Raw genomic sequence first — 17,181 nt, 5'->3', positions numbered from 1 at the left:
GCCGCGGCCCTTCATGCAGGAGAAGGGCGGCGGGGCCGCGGTGCGCGCTGGGATTCGTAGTCCCCGCGGCGGCGGCGGCGCCGTCTCCTCAGAGCGGCCCGCGCGTCGGGCGGCGCTCTGGCGCGGCGGGTCGGTGTGGCGGCGTGTCCCCGCCGCTGCCGCTCCGCCGGCCCCTCACCGCCGGGCAAGATGGCTGCCGTCCGCAGGGCCCGCCGCGACTCCCGCTGCGTGGTGCGCTTCTCCGACCGAGAACTCTGCTAAGTGCCCCCCGCGGGGACCAGGCGGGACGAGGGGAGGGGGGCACGGACCCCCGGCACGGGACGGAGCCGCCCGAGGGCCGGCAGCATGGTGAGAGGGGGCGGCGGAGGGCGGCGGGGCCGGGCTGGGGGCTGCCGCTGCTGACGGGAGCCCCTTCACGCGACTCCTCTGAGGTGATCTGGGGGCCGGCACCCCGCTCGTTAAGGGGTTGGGGGCTGAGGCGGCAGGAGGCTGGGTCAGGGCTGCTTTCCCGACAGCACCGCCGGGTCACTCCAGCTGTCCGCCCTGAGAGCCCGGCCATTCAAACCCAAGCCTCTTATATCCTCCGAGAGCCGTCAAAACTCACCGCTCTGACTAAAACACCAATTTTCAAACGTAATATCACTCCAACCACATAGACAAAACCATGAGTTACTCCTCATTTCCTTACAATTCAAGAAGAGCGTTGGCCATCGGTCGCAGTTTTGCAGTGTCATCCCTGCTTATTCTCCAATTCCCAAGGGTTGGCACATAGTCCTCTTCGGCTTTGAATTGTTTTTCTCACCTTTATTTTGCTGAAGCAAAGATCCAAAATGCTAAACTGCGGTGCCGAGCCCTCTAGGAGGTGGCTGTTGTGCTCAGAGGAAGGCAGCATGCAATTGTTGATTGCAAAACAGTTAAAGCTGAACCACACACATAGGCTAGTTTTTGCATTTGGGAAATGTTTTCTAAAGCTTTGCAAACAATCAGAATCAAATTGACTCAGCAGACTTCTTTTTGCAGGTCACAGTCTGGCTCTGGTGTTTACTGGTTCCCTGTTGACCTTACGGATGCTTGATTTGCTGCCACTTTTCTCATGGAAAAATCATTTGAGCCGATCAGCCTGCACCGAGGATGGCTCACTTTTTAAGCAGGACGAAGTCGCTGTTACGTAGGACAGCTGACTTGTGGCAGAGGGAAGGCCAATAGCATAAAGATGAACAGGCTTGCTTCCTTTAAACTACTAAGTAGTAACAGTACAGGATTCTGTGAACCTGAGAAGCTGTAATTGCAGCTGAAGTATTATCAGAATGCAGGGAAGGAGCCAGTTTTTACAAGTCAAAACCTGCCCTGGGTACGATCTCAGGAGCGGCCTGCCAGTGGTGATGCCTGCTTTACCCGTGTGTTTACGTGTTTGTACTAGCAAAACCATGGGGATTTCGCAGATCAAATAAAGAGCAGAAAGGCTGTTAATAGAGAACAGTTTTCCAGCCCGGTTAGCTGTGCAGTAGCAATGTGAAAGAATTGCATTACAGATAAATTTGGAGGGATGGTAGCTTATGCTGCCACTGCTGCCAGAAGACAAACCTGTCATATGAGAGACTGCAGAACAGACGTGAACTCGGCATGGAAGAAGTAAAGATGAAAGCCAAACTTTGGTTGTAAAGAATTCTGTAATGCTTTCTGTTTTTTGTACAGCTGTCAGGCTTAGGAGTAGGTCTCCATAGTATGGTGTATTTTTATTTTTTAATTTGAGATTGAGAGCACATTGAAGTTTTAAAGAGCATTGAACGATATTTTAGAAGCAGCTGGTCCAGAACCATGGCTGGTTTTTGACTCAGAAATGAAGAACAGGTAGGGCAGTTCAAACAAGGCAAGGGGAAGAAAATTAAGACTCATGAAAAGTTACTGAAACCAAGTGTTTGAACAGTGGGTAGAATCATAGAGTACCCCAAGTTGGAAGGGACCCACAAGATAGATAGACTTCAGCCAACTTAAAAACCTAAATAATTCTAACTCTTTTGGCTTAAAATAGGTTATTTGCAGACTTCATAGTTTAAAGCTTTTAATGGGTGTGCCTTTATGCACAGGGAGATAATGTGTTGATTTAGTTAGAAGTAACTTTACCAGTCTCTGCATTTTGCAGATAAAACCAGGCTGCTTCTGCTAGACTGAGAGCTGCCTGGACAAAATTCAGCTGCAAGCCAGAAGCCTTGTGGCTCTGCACTCCGTGCAGGCAGAGGTAGGCCTTGTTTGTGCCAGCACCGTGCCGTAAGAACACAGATACAAGACACCCGTGGCAGAGCTGGCTTGTTCCTGCCTGGCTCTGCCCAGCGTAGGTGTAGTCCGTTGTGTGCTGAAGTACTCTGGTGATAGGTGTGCTGCAACTTGTACAACGTTAACAGCCTGCAACCAAATTCTGGAGTAAAAAAAACATGATGCTTCTGAGTTATTTACTTCTTGCTCAGATTTAAGGCTTCCAGTGCTTTGGAACATTCTGGCTTACCTACTTCCTTCACTGAGAAATTCAAAGTACACAACCTTAAGAATCAGTGTAGAAGCAGGTGCAGTGTCTTTTTTAACTAACCAAAGCTGTTTGCGTCATGAATTGTAAAAGATAAATCAACCAATGTATCAGTGAAAGCACATCTACAGATGACAAGCCAGTCCAATAAGTCTGTGGTGTTTGGAGAACCAGGGACAAGTGCTACGAGCTGGACTCCAGGGATGTGCTTGTCACCAAGACAAAGAGATTAAACTTTTGCCCATCAGGTTTGCCAGTGTTCTGCTTGATCGTGAGCTCCCAGATGCTATACAAACTTTGAGAACTTTCTGAATGCAAAAATGCTTTGACATCTGCACTCATGCTGTGCAGGAGATAGGGATTTAATTAAGAGAACTCGAAAGACTCTCACTAGTAAGTTTACAGGATGTCATTTGAAGACTTTGAGGGCTATCTGCAGGAGGAAGGAGGGGGACACAAAGCTTCTATAAGTAGTGCTGGTAATCTTAATGCCAGGTTTACCTTCTTAATCTCACTTTGTGTGACATACTTCCAGAGCTAGATGTGAATTTCAGCACAGAATCTTATAAAAACTGGGATGTCTCAGAAGCAGGAAGAACTTTAAACCGATGTCTCTGTCCATAATGATTTTTTTTTCTTTACTGGCATCTTGCTGCTGTTTTCATTCTGGTGGCTTGTCACTGGTGCTCGGAATTTGTTTTATTTTAGTACAGATGCTATACAGTCTTAATACATTTTAGCAATGAGGTATTTCCCCTTCTGAAGCAGGATGGGGGAAGTTTATTTTTTTTCTTTCTCTCTTTTTTTTTTTTTTTTTAAAGGAGGGGTGTTTTTAAGTTCTGCTCTTAAACTAGCTGTCTAACTGGTATGTTGGGCCTTGTTAAGTTCAGTAAAAGCTTTGTCTCATTTAAGGTCTTATTTGTTTAACTTATCTCACAGCAGTATTGTAAATAAAACCAGCCGTCAAGCTCTCACGCTAGCTTCTTAACTCCTTTTTCAATAGGGTGGGTGCTTTATATTGTCATATGTATTTTTTGTGATTGCCCTTTGTCCTGTAATTTTGTAAAGTTGCTATTTTTACTCCAAGAACTAGTCTTTTCATGCTTTCCTAAGTATTAAACAAATCAAAACTGTTGGTTATCTTTACAATGAGAAGATAGTGATTATTTTTTATTTCCTCTGTGAAGCACACCACGGTTTAATACTGAAGTTTTGGTTCCGTGTTTTGATGTGGACACTGATTTTATTTGGGTATCATGTCAGTGTGCTGGTGTACGTGAGCCTTCAAGTGATACATAACTAGCATGTGTCGGATTGATAGGACTGAAGGGCAAGAAACATCTTCACTGGGTTCATAGGAAAGTGCAAACAATAATGGTTAATTTAAGATTAAATTTTCTCGTCAATTAAGATTGATCAGTGGGGGTAGACAGGTAAGATGCGGGAGAAGAGGAGTCGGGGGGGGTGTTAATGTATATCCATGATAGTTGTGTGTTATGAAAGTTCAGTAGGGCCTTGCAATCTGTAATCACATCTGACTACTCTCTACTAGGCAGAAGCTGAAGAAGATTGTCACTCTGATTTGGTAAGAACTGATGACAATGAAAGATCTGGTGAAGCAAATCTTCAGGTATGTTGTTTATGTTAGCGTTTTATTTTGAATGCAGCACTGCTGTGATTTAAGCTGCACTGTTAATGCTCATGTAGTTATCACGTATTTGTTGATATGACGTGCTTAATGTCCCTGCCCCTCCAAAAGTGAAATTTGGTCTGGGTGTTAGTCAGCCATCGGGTATCTGTACAGATGGAAGTTTGTGGCAAACCTGGAATTTCTTTGAAGAACTGTAGAAATCAGACAGCAGTTTCTGTATGGGTTAAATTCAGGCTTAATGTGACACTTTCTTCTGGAGAAGAAAGTTGATAAAAGGAGTCTGATAGAAAAACACGCTTTCTTAGATTTGCTGGTTTTCTGTGTTGGTGCTCCCTAGCAGTCTTGACAACTGCTAGAAACACTTAAATGTAACTTCAAAGATGTTGAAAAAAATGCATGGCAAGAATAACTTGTCTTGTTTCACAAAGCATAATGCTTTCTTTCTTAAAAGAGAAAGGAATGTAAGGCCTCAGTTGTATTTTATCTAAATGACAGCCTTGATTGTCATAAAGCTTAGTATGCTTGTGTACAAAAATGAGCTTTTTTACATTTTCATTTCAAGAATTAATTTATGCTTAAGATAGTTCTGCATGAAAAAGAACATTATATGTCTCAAAAGCATATTTTTTGTGGAGTCTTAGGTTATAAACATACTACTAACAGCCACTTCTTGGAACATCCCAGTTTTTCTTCTGAGGAAGACAGTCCAGATAAAGGCAATTGTGTTATTGAATGACATTGAACAAATACATGTGCACTTCTTAAAAATGTTCTATGAAACTATTGCTAACTCCATACCTGAACTCACCGAAACCTTTTAAGACTTGGAAGTGTAACGCATAATTTGGAATTCTTTTGTGTGTTAGTACTGTGTAATCTCTGCTTAGAAGATGTACTGTCTGAATATGTGATACTAAGTCAGAATTTATCGGATGTTTTAGGCAGAGCTCCAGATGTTCAGAGCTCAGTGGATGTTTGAGCTTGCCCCAGGTGTGAGTTCTAGTGGGTTGGAAACTCCGCCATGCAGAGCATCACCAAGAGGACCTGGAGTAAGGTCTGCAGATACCAGAGGGAAACAGGAGATAGCAAAAGAGGAAAAGGTAAATAAATAAATAAATAAATAATAATAATAAAAATATGTGGTTCTGTTGTTATTTTCTGTCCCAGTGTAGCATTGCATTTTCTCCTAAATATTTCAATACTACTTAATAAACAGTATCTTTTATTTCCTAAGATGAGGCTTAGACTATTTTTTGGTTCTTTTCCATCTCGCCAGCTCCTTTTGGAATAGATAGCTATCTATTTTTGTAAAGCTACAAAGCTTTGTAAAGCATTGTCATAGCTGCAAGTCCAACTGCTGTTCTAAAGGAGTCAAAGTACTGAAAAGAATTAATTTATATAACCCTGCAAAACGTGAGTCACGATGGGAGTATTGTGATCCAGTTAGAATAGTTTTGTTAACTTTCTTAACTAACCTCCAGCACCATGCTGTGATCCAGGTCCAGGCTGGTGGGACTCTTTTAAAACAAAACAAAACAAAAAAACTTGTTTAAATCTTTTAAAAGAACTTGGAGAGATTGATTGGGAATTTCAGTTCTGGCTTGTAGCTTATAAATATGTTCTATCATTTTGTGTATAGAAGTATTTTATACTCCTTTGTAGAGTATAGTAGACAATATGAAAAATAGTTTTAAATCAAATGGCATATTCAAAACCAACTTAAGTGTTCTGTGTAATTTATTCTGCAGGCAAAAGAACTTTTCCTGAAGGCAGTAGAAGAAGAACAAAATGGGGCCCTTTATGAAGGTAATAGGAAGTCTGTAGTGAGTGCCCTTGCTGCAGAATAATTTAACCTACTAATTTATGAATAAGAGGGCATGATGACAGTGAATTTAAACTGAAGGCTAACGGTAATTTGAGAATTATTTGGATAAGCAAACAACCTTGCTGTAAAATGAACCGTTATATCACAGACCTATGTTTGAAAGAATCAAGGAAAGAATTTCTAGATTTTGGACAAAACATGAGAGTATTTTGAAACCTAGAAGTATTGGCACTGGCTTAAAGGAAAAAAAAAGGCAAAACCCACGGAGAATCAAAAGGAGAAAACAATTATTCTCCACTTCCCACCAGCAAGTGATGCTCAGCCATGTCTTGAGAAGCAGGGCCTCGATACGTGTAGCAGTTGTTTGGGAGGACTGTTCCCACACATACATCCATATGAGACCTCAGAAACAAGGTCCTACACCAGACAGATAAATTACTGAGCATGTGTTGGGACATCTGTTTTCAGACCATACTTTCATCTGCTGACCTGGCCCAGTTTGCCAGAATCCAAGTGACATTTTAAGTCTGCTTCTGAAACCTGCTGATAGATGTTTGTGAGGCAGTAATGTGAAGCAGCTTCTTCATGCTCAAGTACAGTACAGGCCTAGCTTGGAGTCTAAATGCTAAAGTTGAGACTCACCTGTTCAGCTGAGGCTGCTGCTATTCCTTATCCTCACCAGCCACAGGATACTAGCTGTCAGTCAGCAGCACTGACAAGTAGTCAAGGGAACACGAACACTTACTTGTCCCAAATTCAGGCTTCTCATTAGTGTATCAAATTCTGAGCTCCAAACTCACTGGTGGTTTGGGTTGTTTTTTTTAAAGGTCCAAGCTGAGGGAGAATGGCCATCTGGTCTTAGTATCATTACATGGGAATCCTCATGTGGGAATAGAAAGAGGCATATAAATACATACATTATCTTAATTACCAGTATTAAAAAAGGCTGAATGCATGTACAATTAATCCATTTGCCTTCAGAAAGATCCACAGAGTTGACTCAGAAGAAAGCCATGCTGCAGCTTAAATAACAGTTCTTTCACACAGGGTGAAAGGTATTTTTCTTTTGCCTCTTTCTCTACTCAGTGTTTGTAACATCTTTGGAGTGTTAAAGGCAGAAGTACTTTCTCTTGAGTGCTGGATGAAGCCCCAGCTGTCAGTTCTCTCTCACATCCCATAGTCTTTTGTTTGCTTTTTGAAAAGGCTTCTTTCAAACCAGTCAGGTTCCTCATCCTCAGTGTTTTGAGTGGCTCGCTCCTGTGCCTTCTGTAGCTGCCATGGTACCACGGTAAAATTAACTTGTTTTGGGTCTGTTGTTGATGTATTTTAAATATACAACAATATCTTTTGATACTTCACCTATATAATGTTATATATGTCTGAATAGTCTGTATTATACCGGTAATTTAAGGTATACATACATCTTCTTTCAAATTCAGTTTCATGTTCCTTTTGGTTATTTATGACAGCAATGCTTAAAAGCTTTATGGCTTGTTGGAAAACTTTAAGTCCTATGCAACAAACAAAATCGGGACTTACAGCATTTACTGTAAAATTTTGTACTCCATAACTGATTTTTTTTTAGTGGTTAAGGCAAATCTGTAAAAGCTGAAATGTGAGAAATCTTTATTATGAAGGAGTATATGACGTTTTTTGACAGTGTTTGATTTGTTTTTATTCTGTATTGAATTTACGCCTAATCAGTTTGGATTAAGTAATATTTACTATGCAAAGACACTTTCCGCGTTTTTTAGTTCTTTCAGTCAAAGTCATTTTTCTGAAAAAAAAAATGCTTTGGTGAGCTAATATAGGCATCAGACATATTTAAATATTACACCTTTTGTTTTCAGCCATCAAGTTTTATCGTTTAGCCATGCAGCTTGTACCTGACATAGAGTTTAGGATCACCTATACACGGTCCCCAGATGGTGATGGAGTTGGAAAGAGGTGGTAAGTATGAAAATTTACTAATTAAGTGGATAGGAGTATTGAAACCTGAGTAAAACAATTTACAGTGTGTCCTGTAGGTACTGGGACTTTACATCATAGTCATCAAAATAAAGGAAGGTTTGATCAGTGTAACATCTTACTATGGTTTTTTAGTCATGACAGGCTCAAACATAATTGTCCACTCTAAACATTTTAAAACCCATTGATAGGTTTGCTAGTTGCTGACTGGGCTCTTTATTCTCAGCTCATTCTATTAAGCTTGTCTAGAGTAGAATTAAATGATACTAAAAAGTGACTGGAAGATCGTTTAGCAACTTTGTATCCCCACACAGGAGAAGGAAAGTATTTTGTGATGAGATTACCAAGAGTTGTGTAGTTTGTGGTTACTTTGTGCAAGCAATCATGAGCCTGTTAAAGGCTCATAAAACTTAAAATATGATCCAGCAACTTGATGCAAAGATAAGGACACCTGTTATTATGTCTGATATCAAAGTTTTGGCATTCCCTTTTTCTAGTGTTGAGGATAACGAAGAGGATGGCAAAATGGCTGATCTCCTGTCAGATTTCCAGCAACAGTTAACTCTTCAGGACTCTTCCGTCAAACTTTGTCAGCCTGAGTTTGATGTTAACCAGACCCATATCTCAGGTATGAGTTAAGATGGACTTCAGGAGTTCAGAGGAATAATTTTTATTAATGCTTCCCTCTGACTTTATTAAAACATTTACCTTTTTCATTCTAAAGTAATTTTAGAGAAAAGTACACAGTATGTCTTTATTTACTTCTGTTGTTATATCTAACTTTGTAATGGATGGTTTTGCCTTAAACCTACAACCCTTTTTATGTATTTATGTATTTTTCAGGTATGTATGTATTTTTCATGTATTTTTTATGGTCTGTGTTGTCTTTTCTTTTGTTTGCATATATTTATTACAATTCTTAAGTAAGAGAACCATTCTGTGAAGGGATGTGTATTTCTGTGTTTTCTTTTTTTTATCTGATTCTCTGTCAGTTTCACTTGTGGGACTGCAGCAACAGTTTTTTTTAAGAAGCATGGTTTTACACTAAAAGCCGAAATTCTAGTAAACTGCAATCTTTGCTGTGGTATTTACAGGCAGTTACTGTTTAATGTACCTTTGTGCCTCAGCTATTTTTGCCTGATCTCACAGCAGTTATACTGAGGAAAGTCACTGAGTCTTTTGTGGATGTGGTGTTACAGGTCAAGCCAGAGGCTCCAGAAAGCAGCACTTGTTGAAAATAAATGGAATGTGATTCTTAATAATAGAAGATCAGTAAACAAGATTATTTACAACTGAAACAGAGGAAACACAGGGAGGCAGAAAGCTGTAAGAAGGCAATGAAGCCAAAATTCTCAGGGCATTCTCACTGAGTTTCTAATGCTACGAAAATTCTCACATGATTTTGTGGAGCTTTGATGAGGACTCTGTCACTATTATATTACACTAGAACATGTTTTTAAACAATGCTCTGTGATAACATTTTATAATGTGATAACATTTTCATAACATTACTGGACTTGTAACACAAATTACAGAGTGATATGACACCAATTTTGTAGTGGGTACATTGTTCCTAGGATGTTTTATCCAATATGGAACGTGATCTGAGCTTGTCTTGCCAAAGCAGTATGCTTTGAGGTAATGTTACACATTAGATCAGTCAGAATTTATAGACAGCTTTATAGACAAGCAGCTTTATAGACACTGTATGTGCAATGTACCTGTGGAATTTGGTACCTTACAGGTACTCATTTATAGTCCAACACTACAGTTTGTACTGTTGGTTTAACGTAATGCGATAGAGTCTTAACTTTTGATTTTTTTTCCATTTTGTTACTTTTTTTCCTAATATATATTGTAACTTCCTTATTAAAGGAAACTATTCTTGGTAGCTTCCCTGGTACCTGGCTTCAGTGTGGAAAAAAAAATATATATATATATATTTTGGTGGAAAGTCAGAACATCAGTAACTGAAATACAGACAAACTATTGATTTACACATTACAATCTAACAAGAAATTGTTTTCTATTTGCAGCGTTGCCTTTGGAAGTACTAATGTACATTTTCCGATGGGTGGTTTCGAGTGACTTGGACCTAAGATCATTAGAGCAATTATCTCTTGTCTGCCGAGGATTTTACATTTGTGCCAGGTATTGTAGATAATTTATCTAGAGTAAAGCTTCTATATGCTCTAAGGAAGAAAAAAAAATGTTTTATGCACAAGCATATATAAACAGTATGTAGAGGTGGATGACAAATTAATAGAACAAAACTATCAGTATTGGAGGGGTGGGTTTTTTGTTTTCTTCCATTTGTTTGTTTTTCATGCAGGGCACTAAATCTTACATGTAGGACCATGTCCTGCATTTTCTTCCCATGGCAAATCCTGTGTTATGCTCCTCACAGTGTTACCAGCTTTTGAGTATGCCACTGATTGGTATGTTAGATGACTTCATTGTAATAAAAGTTGCTGAAAGTATTGTTTCTTCTGCCTTGTTTGAAAGTCAGAGTTGCGAGGTCTCCAAAACGTTTGTTGTGTCGTTATCCTCATGGCCACACAGAGGAGTGCCAGACTGCTGAAATGCTCTTCTGTACTTGGCTGAAAATTACATTGTGTTCTTGGATTTCTTGGGCAGAAGGAAATGGCTTTCAAATGCTCCAGGACCAAGGAAATTAATGATTTTAAATTATGCTACTGTGTGTATGAGCTACAGTAGTTCAAGAAAGTTTCTTTCAGTTACCTTCAAACTAAATAAAGGCGTTTGTTGCTTGGAACATGAAAGATAAAGTTTGCAGGAAAGTTTTGAGTTACAAGTTCTACTTTTTTCTTATTTTTACTAGAGATCCTGAAATCTGGCACCAAGTCTGTTTGAAAGTCTGGGGCAGGAGTTGCAATAAACTTGTTCCATATTCCTCTTGGAGGGAAATGTTTTTGGAAAGGCCTCGCGTTCGATTTGATGGTGAGGTGTACTTGGGGAAACAGATTTTTGTTACTGCATGTAATCATGACAGGAGCAATCAGATGGGTTTTATGTTTATGATGTTCTTAGACCTGATCTGAATTTATTGGGACCGCCTGGACGTGGTCCTGGGCAACCAGCTCCAGGTGGTTCTGCTTGAGCAGAGGGTTTGGAGCAGATGCCCTCCAGAGCCCCCTTCCAACCTCAACCATTCTGTGATTCTGTGGGCTTTTGAATCTGTAGAATGTCTATAAAAACAAGGGGAGAGCGTACGGGACAAATATAAAAACTTCTACGTATTTAAGTAACAAAAACTGAAAAGTTTTGGGTTACCATTTTTAATGTAAAGTATTGTATGCACTTCATTTTTGTTCATATACTTATTTCCTTCATTCCTGTAGGTGTGTACATCAGCAAGACAACGTACATACGCCAAGGAGAACAATCTCTTGATGGTTTCTATAGAGCATGGCACCAAGTGGAATATTACAGGTAGAACTGTAGTACAATGAGTGAGTGAAATGTTTCTCTCTCTTAAGTTGTTCAGATCCAGCCCTTGATATCTCAAGCATTAATCACCCTGTAAAACCCAGTGGAGCTATTACTGTGTGCAAGGCTATATATATTTTTTTGAGAACAGGTCTTAAGGAACAGTGCTTGTTACAATAATAAGAGTTGGGCTTAGAAACACATTTCATGTTTGGTTATACCGTTTCATGTGGATAGAAGTTCAACAGTAATAACAATAATACACAAATTTCATTCCCCAAATCACTTCTGTTTTACGTTTCTGATATAATAATGGCTTTTAGCAAAGGGAAAACAAGTGATTATGCACGAGCTGTTTTTTTTTAACTCATTTGTAACCAGTTTTAAGTAATCAAGAGGCTGAGCTTTCTCAACGTACTGTAAAAACCTTGCCATTGGTTTCTTCGGGCTATTTTTCTTCTGTCCTTCATTCTGCTGTTCACTAAGTTTGTTCCACTCCACTCTCTCTTCTGAGGCTGGAAACATAATAGAAATTGTTGAATCTCATGGCTATTTATAGAGTCTCTCAAACATCAAGATGGTATCTCAGTAGTGTAAAAACTTAATTAGATCCCAGAACCTGAAAAAGACCATATGACATTGTCCATTCTGTACTGACACTGTAACTAAGGTTTTATGGCATTTCTCTCAATGGGTGCTGTGAATGGAGAAAACTTTCTTGAGGTCAGTTTTGACTCCAAGATAGCCTGCTTGTTTTAATGAGAGCTGGCAAAGCTCCTGAACTGCTGTCCTTTTGCATAACTCCTCATAACTTGATCTTCTAACATTCAAAACTGTCTTTTGGGTTTTGATCTCTTTTTCTGGTATATCCTTCTGTGAAACATTCCATGATTTTAAAAATAAATCCATAAATCTAGATTTATGTGGTGTAATTTATATTTTTGTAGGTATTTGAGATTCTTTCCAGATGGTCAGGTAATGATGCTAACAACTCCTGAAGATCCTCAATCTATCGTTCCTCGCTTACGGACTAAAAATACAAGGTTAGTGAAAGAAAATATTTAGCTGTACACGTTCCCTATTGCTTCTACATGGCAATTTCTACTTACTTTTGTGTCCAACTGTATATCTGGGCTTAGCAAAATGAGAGTAAAAAAGTGATGTTGTAGGAAAACTACTGAGAACTGCAGGGAATTTTGGTCTTTATGCCAAAATACTTACACCTTAAATTCCTGATATTTTAAGTAGGTTTCCTCTGCAGGGTACGTGTTTTTGAACTTTTAAAGGGAATAAATGGAAGAATACATGTTGTTCATTTGGTGGGTTTAGTATACTTTTAAAGATACCATTTTGTTATTGACTGCTTTCTCACATTTCCTTGACTGTGTTTGTGAAGGACAGTGAAGTTTTTGGTGGGACTTGTGCAAATTATTGCTTGATTTCTTTTTGATGTTTGTATGGTCTTATTAAAAATATGGAAAATCATTTGGGACTTCAGAACACGCTTGAGCTGTTCACCAGAAACCTGAAAATACTTAGCAGTAGGCTACATGGGACAGTAAAGATAAGTTAATCACTTCTGTCTGGGAAAATTTAAAAGCAGCCTTCCAAAATGATTTCCTAATTTCATACTATTAGTGAGCCTGGTATATACCAAATGCAAATCAAAATAGGTCTCCTGGATTATGATATGTAGTTGTCTTTTCATTACTGGTATTTGTAGAAGACTCTCTTGGGACAGCAAACTTCTTTGCCGTTGACGCTATCTTCCTCTTAACCCTCCAGAACGGATGCAATCTTACTTGGCCATTATCGTCTTTCCCAGGAAACGGACAATCAAACCAAAGTATTTGCTGTAATAATGAAGAAAAAGGAAGAGGTAGGTAGAACCAGAATAGAAAAAAGTAATTTAAGGAGAGGGCTTTTTAGTAAGGTTTTTCTCAGACTGAATATTTTAAGGCACCCAAAGATTTGTATTACACCAAAGGATTGAAAAATGAATGTTTAAAAATGTTTAACGTAAATACATAAATGTGGTGCGTTGTCTTTTTTCCTGGAATCTGTAATAATCCTTATTAAGACAGATAAATACTTGGTTCACAATTGAGTAATGGTTCTCCCCTTTAGGCTTAATTGCTCTGTGTGTTGCTGTTACATAGTTTGAAACAAACAGGAGGGAAGGGTGGAAGAGGTCATTTTCTGAGATCAGTTTTTGACTGTGTGTGTAGATGTTCCACAGCATTAAATGAAAATAAATGAGTTAGAAATGTTACCTTACTTTACAGTGAGTTTGTGTAGTTTGGGTGGTGTCCTTGGTTCTTATTTTCCTGTGAAAACTTCTATAATCAACATCTAAATTCAAAACTTTTTTCTTTGCACAGAAACCAATTGACTACCACAAATACAGGTATTTCCGTCGTGTTCCTGTACAAGAAACAGATCACAGCTTTCATGTAGGACTGCAGTTGTGCTCCAGTGGGCGCCAGAGGTTCAACAAACTGGTTTGGATACATCATTCTTGTCACATAACTTACAAGTAAGTAAATGCAGAATGAGATCAAAGAAGGATACTTAATTGTAGAAACACATGTGACATGAGTCTGTCCAGTGCTAAGTTCAGAAAATGTGTAGGCTGTGAGACTGATGAGGCTCCAACAAAATGTCCTGGGAACGGTAACTCGTCCTGATTTGATGTATTGTAGTGAACTTTAAGAAATCTCAGGATCTGAATCACTTTTTCTAATGGTATGGGAAGTGCACTGAGTAGTTTCCTTGCAGCATTGTAGTTGGTGTTGTAGCCATTTAAAGGATTTATACACTGCATTCAAATGACTTCAGTGTGATGCCAATAAGTGTGTGTAACGCGTATATTCATTAAGGTCTACTTCTGTTCCTCTGTGACCATGCAAGCTATAAATACCGTTATGTGAGGGTCCCTGCACCCCCTGTGTGGGCACTGTGGTGCTTGCAGACCACAGAATCCAGCCATGCAAAGTACAGGTGTGTGGCCAGCTGTCCTCATCACTAACCCAGCAGGAGCTGTGGCCCCTGTTCTTGCATCTTCTACTCTAAATTACGGCCAGGTTGGCTGTCCAGAGGTTTGGCATTGGCATTTGGGGTGGATCTAGGTGGTCTTGTCTTCCAGTCTTCTTAACCTCTATATTCAGTGTTTTCATAGGGACAAAGTCTAAGAAATAAACTACTAGTGGTTGGGAGTATAGGTAATTTAAATCAACAGAAAAATAGCTTGTATAAGAACAAATATTTTCATACTGAATTTATCAAGAAGTGGCAATATCGAAGAGGTTCTTTTAAGCTTGAAATTCCTGTTCTATTCAGGTTCAGCTTCACTTGTCAGTATGGTGGTGTCCTTTTGAAACTAGAATAAAGAGGAATATTAAATACAGATGAAGGACATGCACTTTTTAAAAACTAATATTAAGAAATACTTGGGTTTCCTTTTTTCTCTCTTTTTTGTATTGTAAACTTACAGACAAGTTCTTGCTGTCACTTTGTGTTCTGAATTCACGGTTCTAACTGAAACAAATGAAAGGGGATTTTTTTAAAGATTAATATGGTGGCTTCAGTGATGTCCTGCTCTGTTTCAGGTTTTGGAGCTAGTAATAAAAGCAGAAGGGGAAAGTGGCTTCTTTGTTATTAAAGCAGAAGCCAATATTCACGTGCTTTCAGAATGAGGCAGTGTGAAAGGTACTTATGTTCCAGCTGTAGTTTGCCCGTGGCTGTACTGTGGAACTTGACTGCATAATTGAGGGGGTTAAACAGCAACTTGTGTCTGATTTAACTTTTATAACGCTCTTTGCAGATCGACTGGTGAGACAGCAGTTACTACTTTCGACATTGACAAGATGTACACCCCTTTGTTCTTTGCACGAGTGAAGAGTTTTACTGCATTTTCAGAAAAGCCGCTCTAAGAAACACCTTTTCCTCTCACAACTCTTGCATGAATAAAAGGTTGTAGCTAATGAGCACTTAAGTTATAAATGTGTATATATTTGGAGCATTTTAAAATTCTGGGGTTGTTGGTTTTTTCTGTTTCTTTTTTCTGAAGGCAGTATGATCCATTTGATTATGGCTGGGGATTTGTTTTGAGATCAAGCTTATGAGTATTAAACACCTTTACGTTGTGACAAGAATTTGATAACAAAGTTTTTATTTTTTTTAAACAGATTTTATAAATCAGTCTGCTTAAAATGTGAGTCTTCATCTGCCTGGACACTGGTTTGTCCGAAAGCAATTGTTGTAGGAAAATCTCATTGTCCACGGGACAGTGTTTGTGGTCTCTGGTGAAGGCTTGAAATGTGAAGGGGAGAAAGCTGTCTTATATTTGTTAAGCTGTGTGACTTAAAAGAACTTCAAATAAATGTTTTCTTTAAATTAAATTTACTTTGTTTGCCTTCAAGATCTGGCATTATGTCAACATCAACCTTCAGGAAAAAACAATCCAGGGCAAGCAGTCACAAAGTGTAACGTTTAAATGCAGAGTTACATCCCCACCAATGCAGTGATTCCAGCTGGTCGTAAATGTAACTTGAGCTTTACACAAGTTCAGTGGAGCCTGCCTTCTCAACAGGATGGATGCAAAAGGGCGAAGGATGTGGGCAGCGAGCTGTCCTCTTGTGCTGTAGGCTGAGTTGGCAGGGTGCACGGCTCTGCTTGGGAAGCGTCACAGTGCAATGGTGAAATGCTTGTGTGCGTGCTGCTTATGCGTTGGCAAGGTCTGATCGCACGAGTAAGCGGGCCTCACTTAAACATGTCTGTAATGTGCTATAACCCTTCATCTAACCTTGCTACAGATGCTGTAAATCCTTTGAGCATTTGTTGTACTAAGATAAATTTTGAGGCTGCTGTAGATGTTCAGGTGCTGTGTACTGCTAATCATGAAGTGTACCTTGAGATTGGTGCAGGTACTGTATGCTGCTTCTCCTGCATATGTTGCTTGGGGGTGTAGTGCAGACACTGTAATACAGCTTATCCTGTGTATCTTGGGTTCTGAAAGAACTGAAGCTTTTTAGTGTAGTTTTTTAAAGCCATTTTGCATAATTTGCCTTTGAACATCTCATTTCAAAAAACTGACCTGGACTTAAGGACTGAAGTCTGAAAGAGCTGCAGAAAGAACTATTCTTGTTCCATAATTTATAAAGTGTATCTTTGCAAGAAGCTACACGATTAAAAATACATCAATAAATCATGATCTTGAACACACAATCCCTTGCAATTTCTTATTTTGCCAAGAAAACATTATTTTCATACAATAAAAGATGATTACTTAGGAGTTGCCATGGATGAACCGTGTGTTAGGCAAGACTGACAGAAGTAGTCTCTTAAGGACTTCTTATTATGGCACTTCAAGGTTTTCAGAAAAGCAGAGGAGCTTTCAGGTACATTAGTTCTGGTTAAGGATATGTATCTAAAACCTCTTGCTTTTTGTAGCTAGTCTTTTGTAGCTAACTAATGAGACTTTGCCTACAGCCCTTTGGCCGATGCCCTTAGGCTCCAGGGCTGCACTTGCACTCTTGCTTCATACAACAGAACATTTAATGAGTGTATTGTACTCTTCTAATTGTTGAGGGGAAACAATTGCTTAGAATATCAGCTTCATCCTTTGAAGATTAGTAATGAAATATTGCCAAATTTGTAAATGAGAAAAGATGTTAGGTATCTACCCTTTTGATGATGATCGTGAAGATCTGATTCTTGCTTCTGAGAAATGTAGAAAGCTTTTGTGACAAGAATCAGAAGATGGTT

At 39.2% G+C, this 17,181-nt stretch overlaps 1 protein-coding gene across 1 annotated transcript; it reads left to right on the top strand.

Moving 5' to 3' along the window:
• Positions 1–107: 107 nt before the first annotated feature.
• FBXO9 (F-box protein 9) lies at positions 108–16,641 on the top strand. Its single transcript, XM_035321846.1, has 13 exons — positions 108–348; positions 4,074–4,151; positions 5,114–5,272; positions 5,921–5,978; positions 7,848–7,947; positions 8,463–8,593; positions 10,002–10,116; positions 10,808–10,926; positions 11,328–11,418; positions 12,363–12,458; positions 13,201–13,294; positions 13,797–13,951; positions 15,239–16,641. Exons 1-13 carry the CDS (start codon positions 346–348, stop codon positions 15,345–15,347), a joined length of 1,308 nt encoding a protein of 435 aa, XP_035177737.1. The 5' UTR covers positions 108–345; the 3' UTR covers positions 15,348–16,641.
• Positions 16,642–17,181: the final 540 nt, after the last annotated feature.

This window comes from Oxyura jamaicensis, chromosome 3 (assembly GCF_011077185.1).
Source record: "Oxyura jamaicensis isolate SHBP4307 breed ruddy duck chromosome 3, BPBGC_Ojam_1.0, whole genome shotgun sequence".
Lineage (NCBI taxonomy): Eukaryota > Metazoa > Chordata > Aves > Anseriformes > Anatidae > Oxyura > Oxyura jamaicensis.
This window is presented reverse-complemented; position numbering and strand designations above follow the sequence as displayed.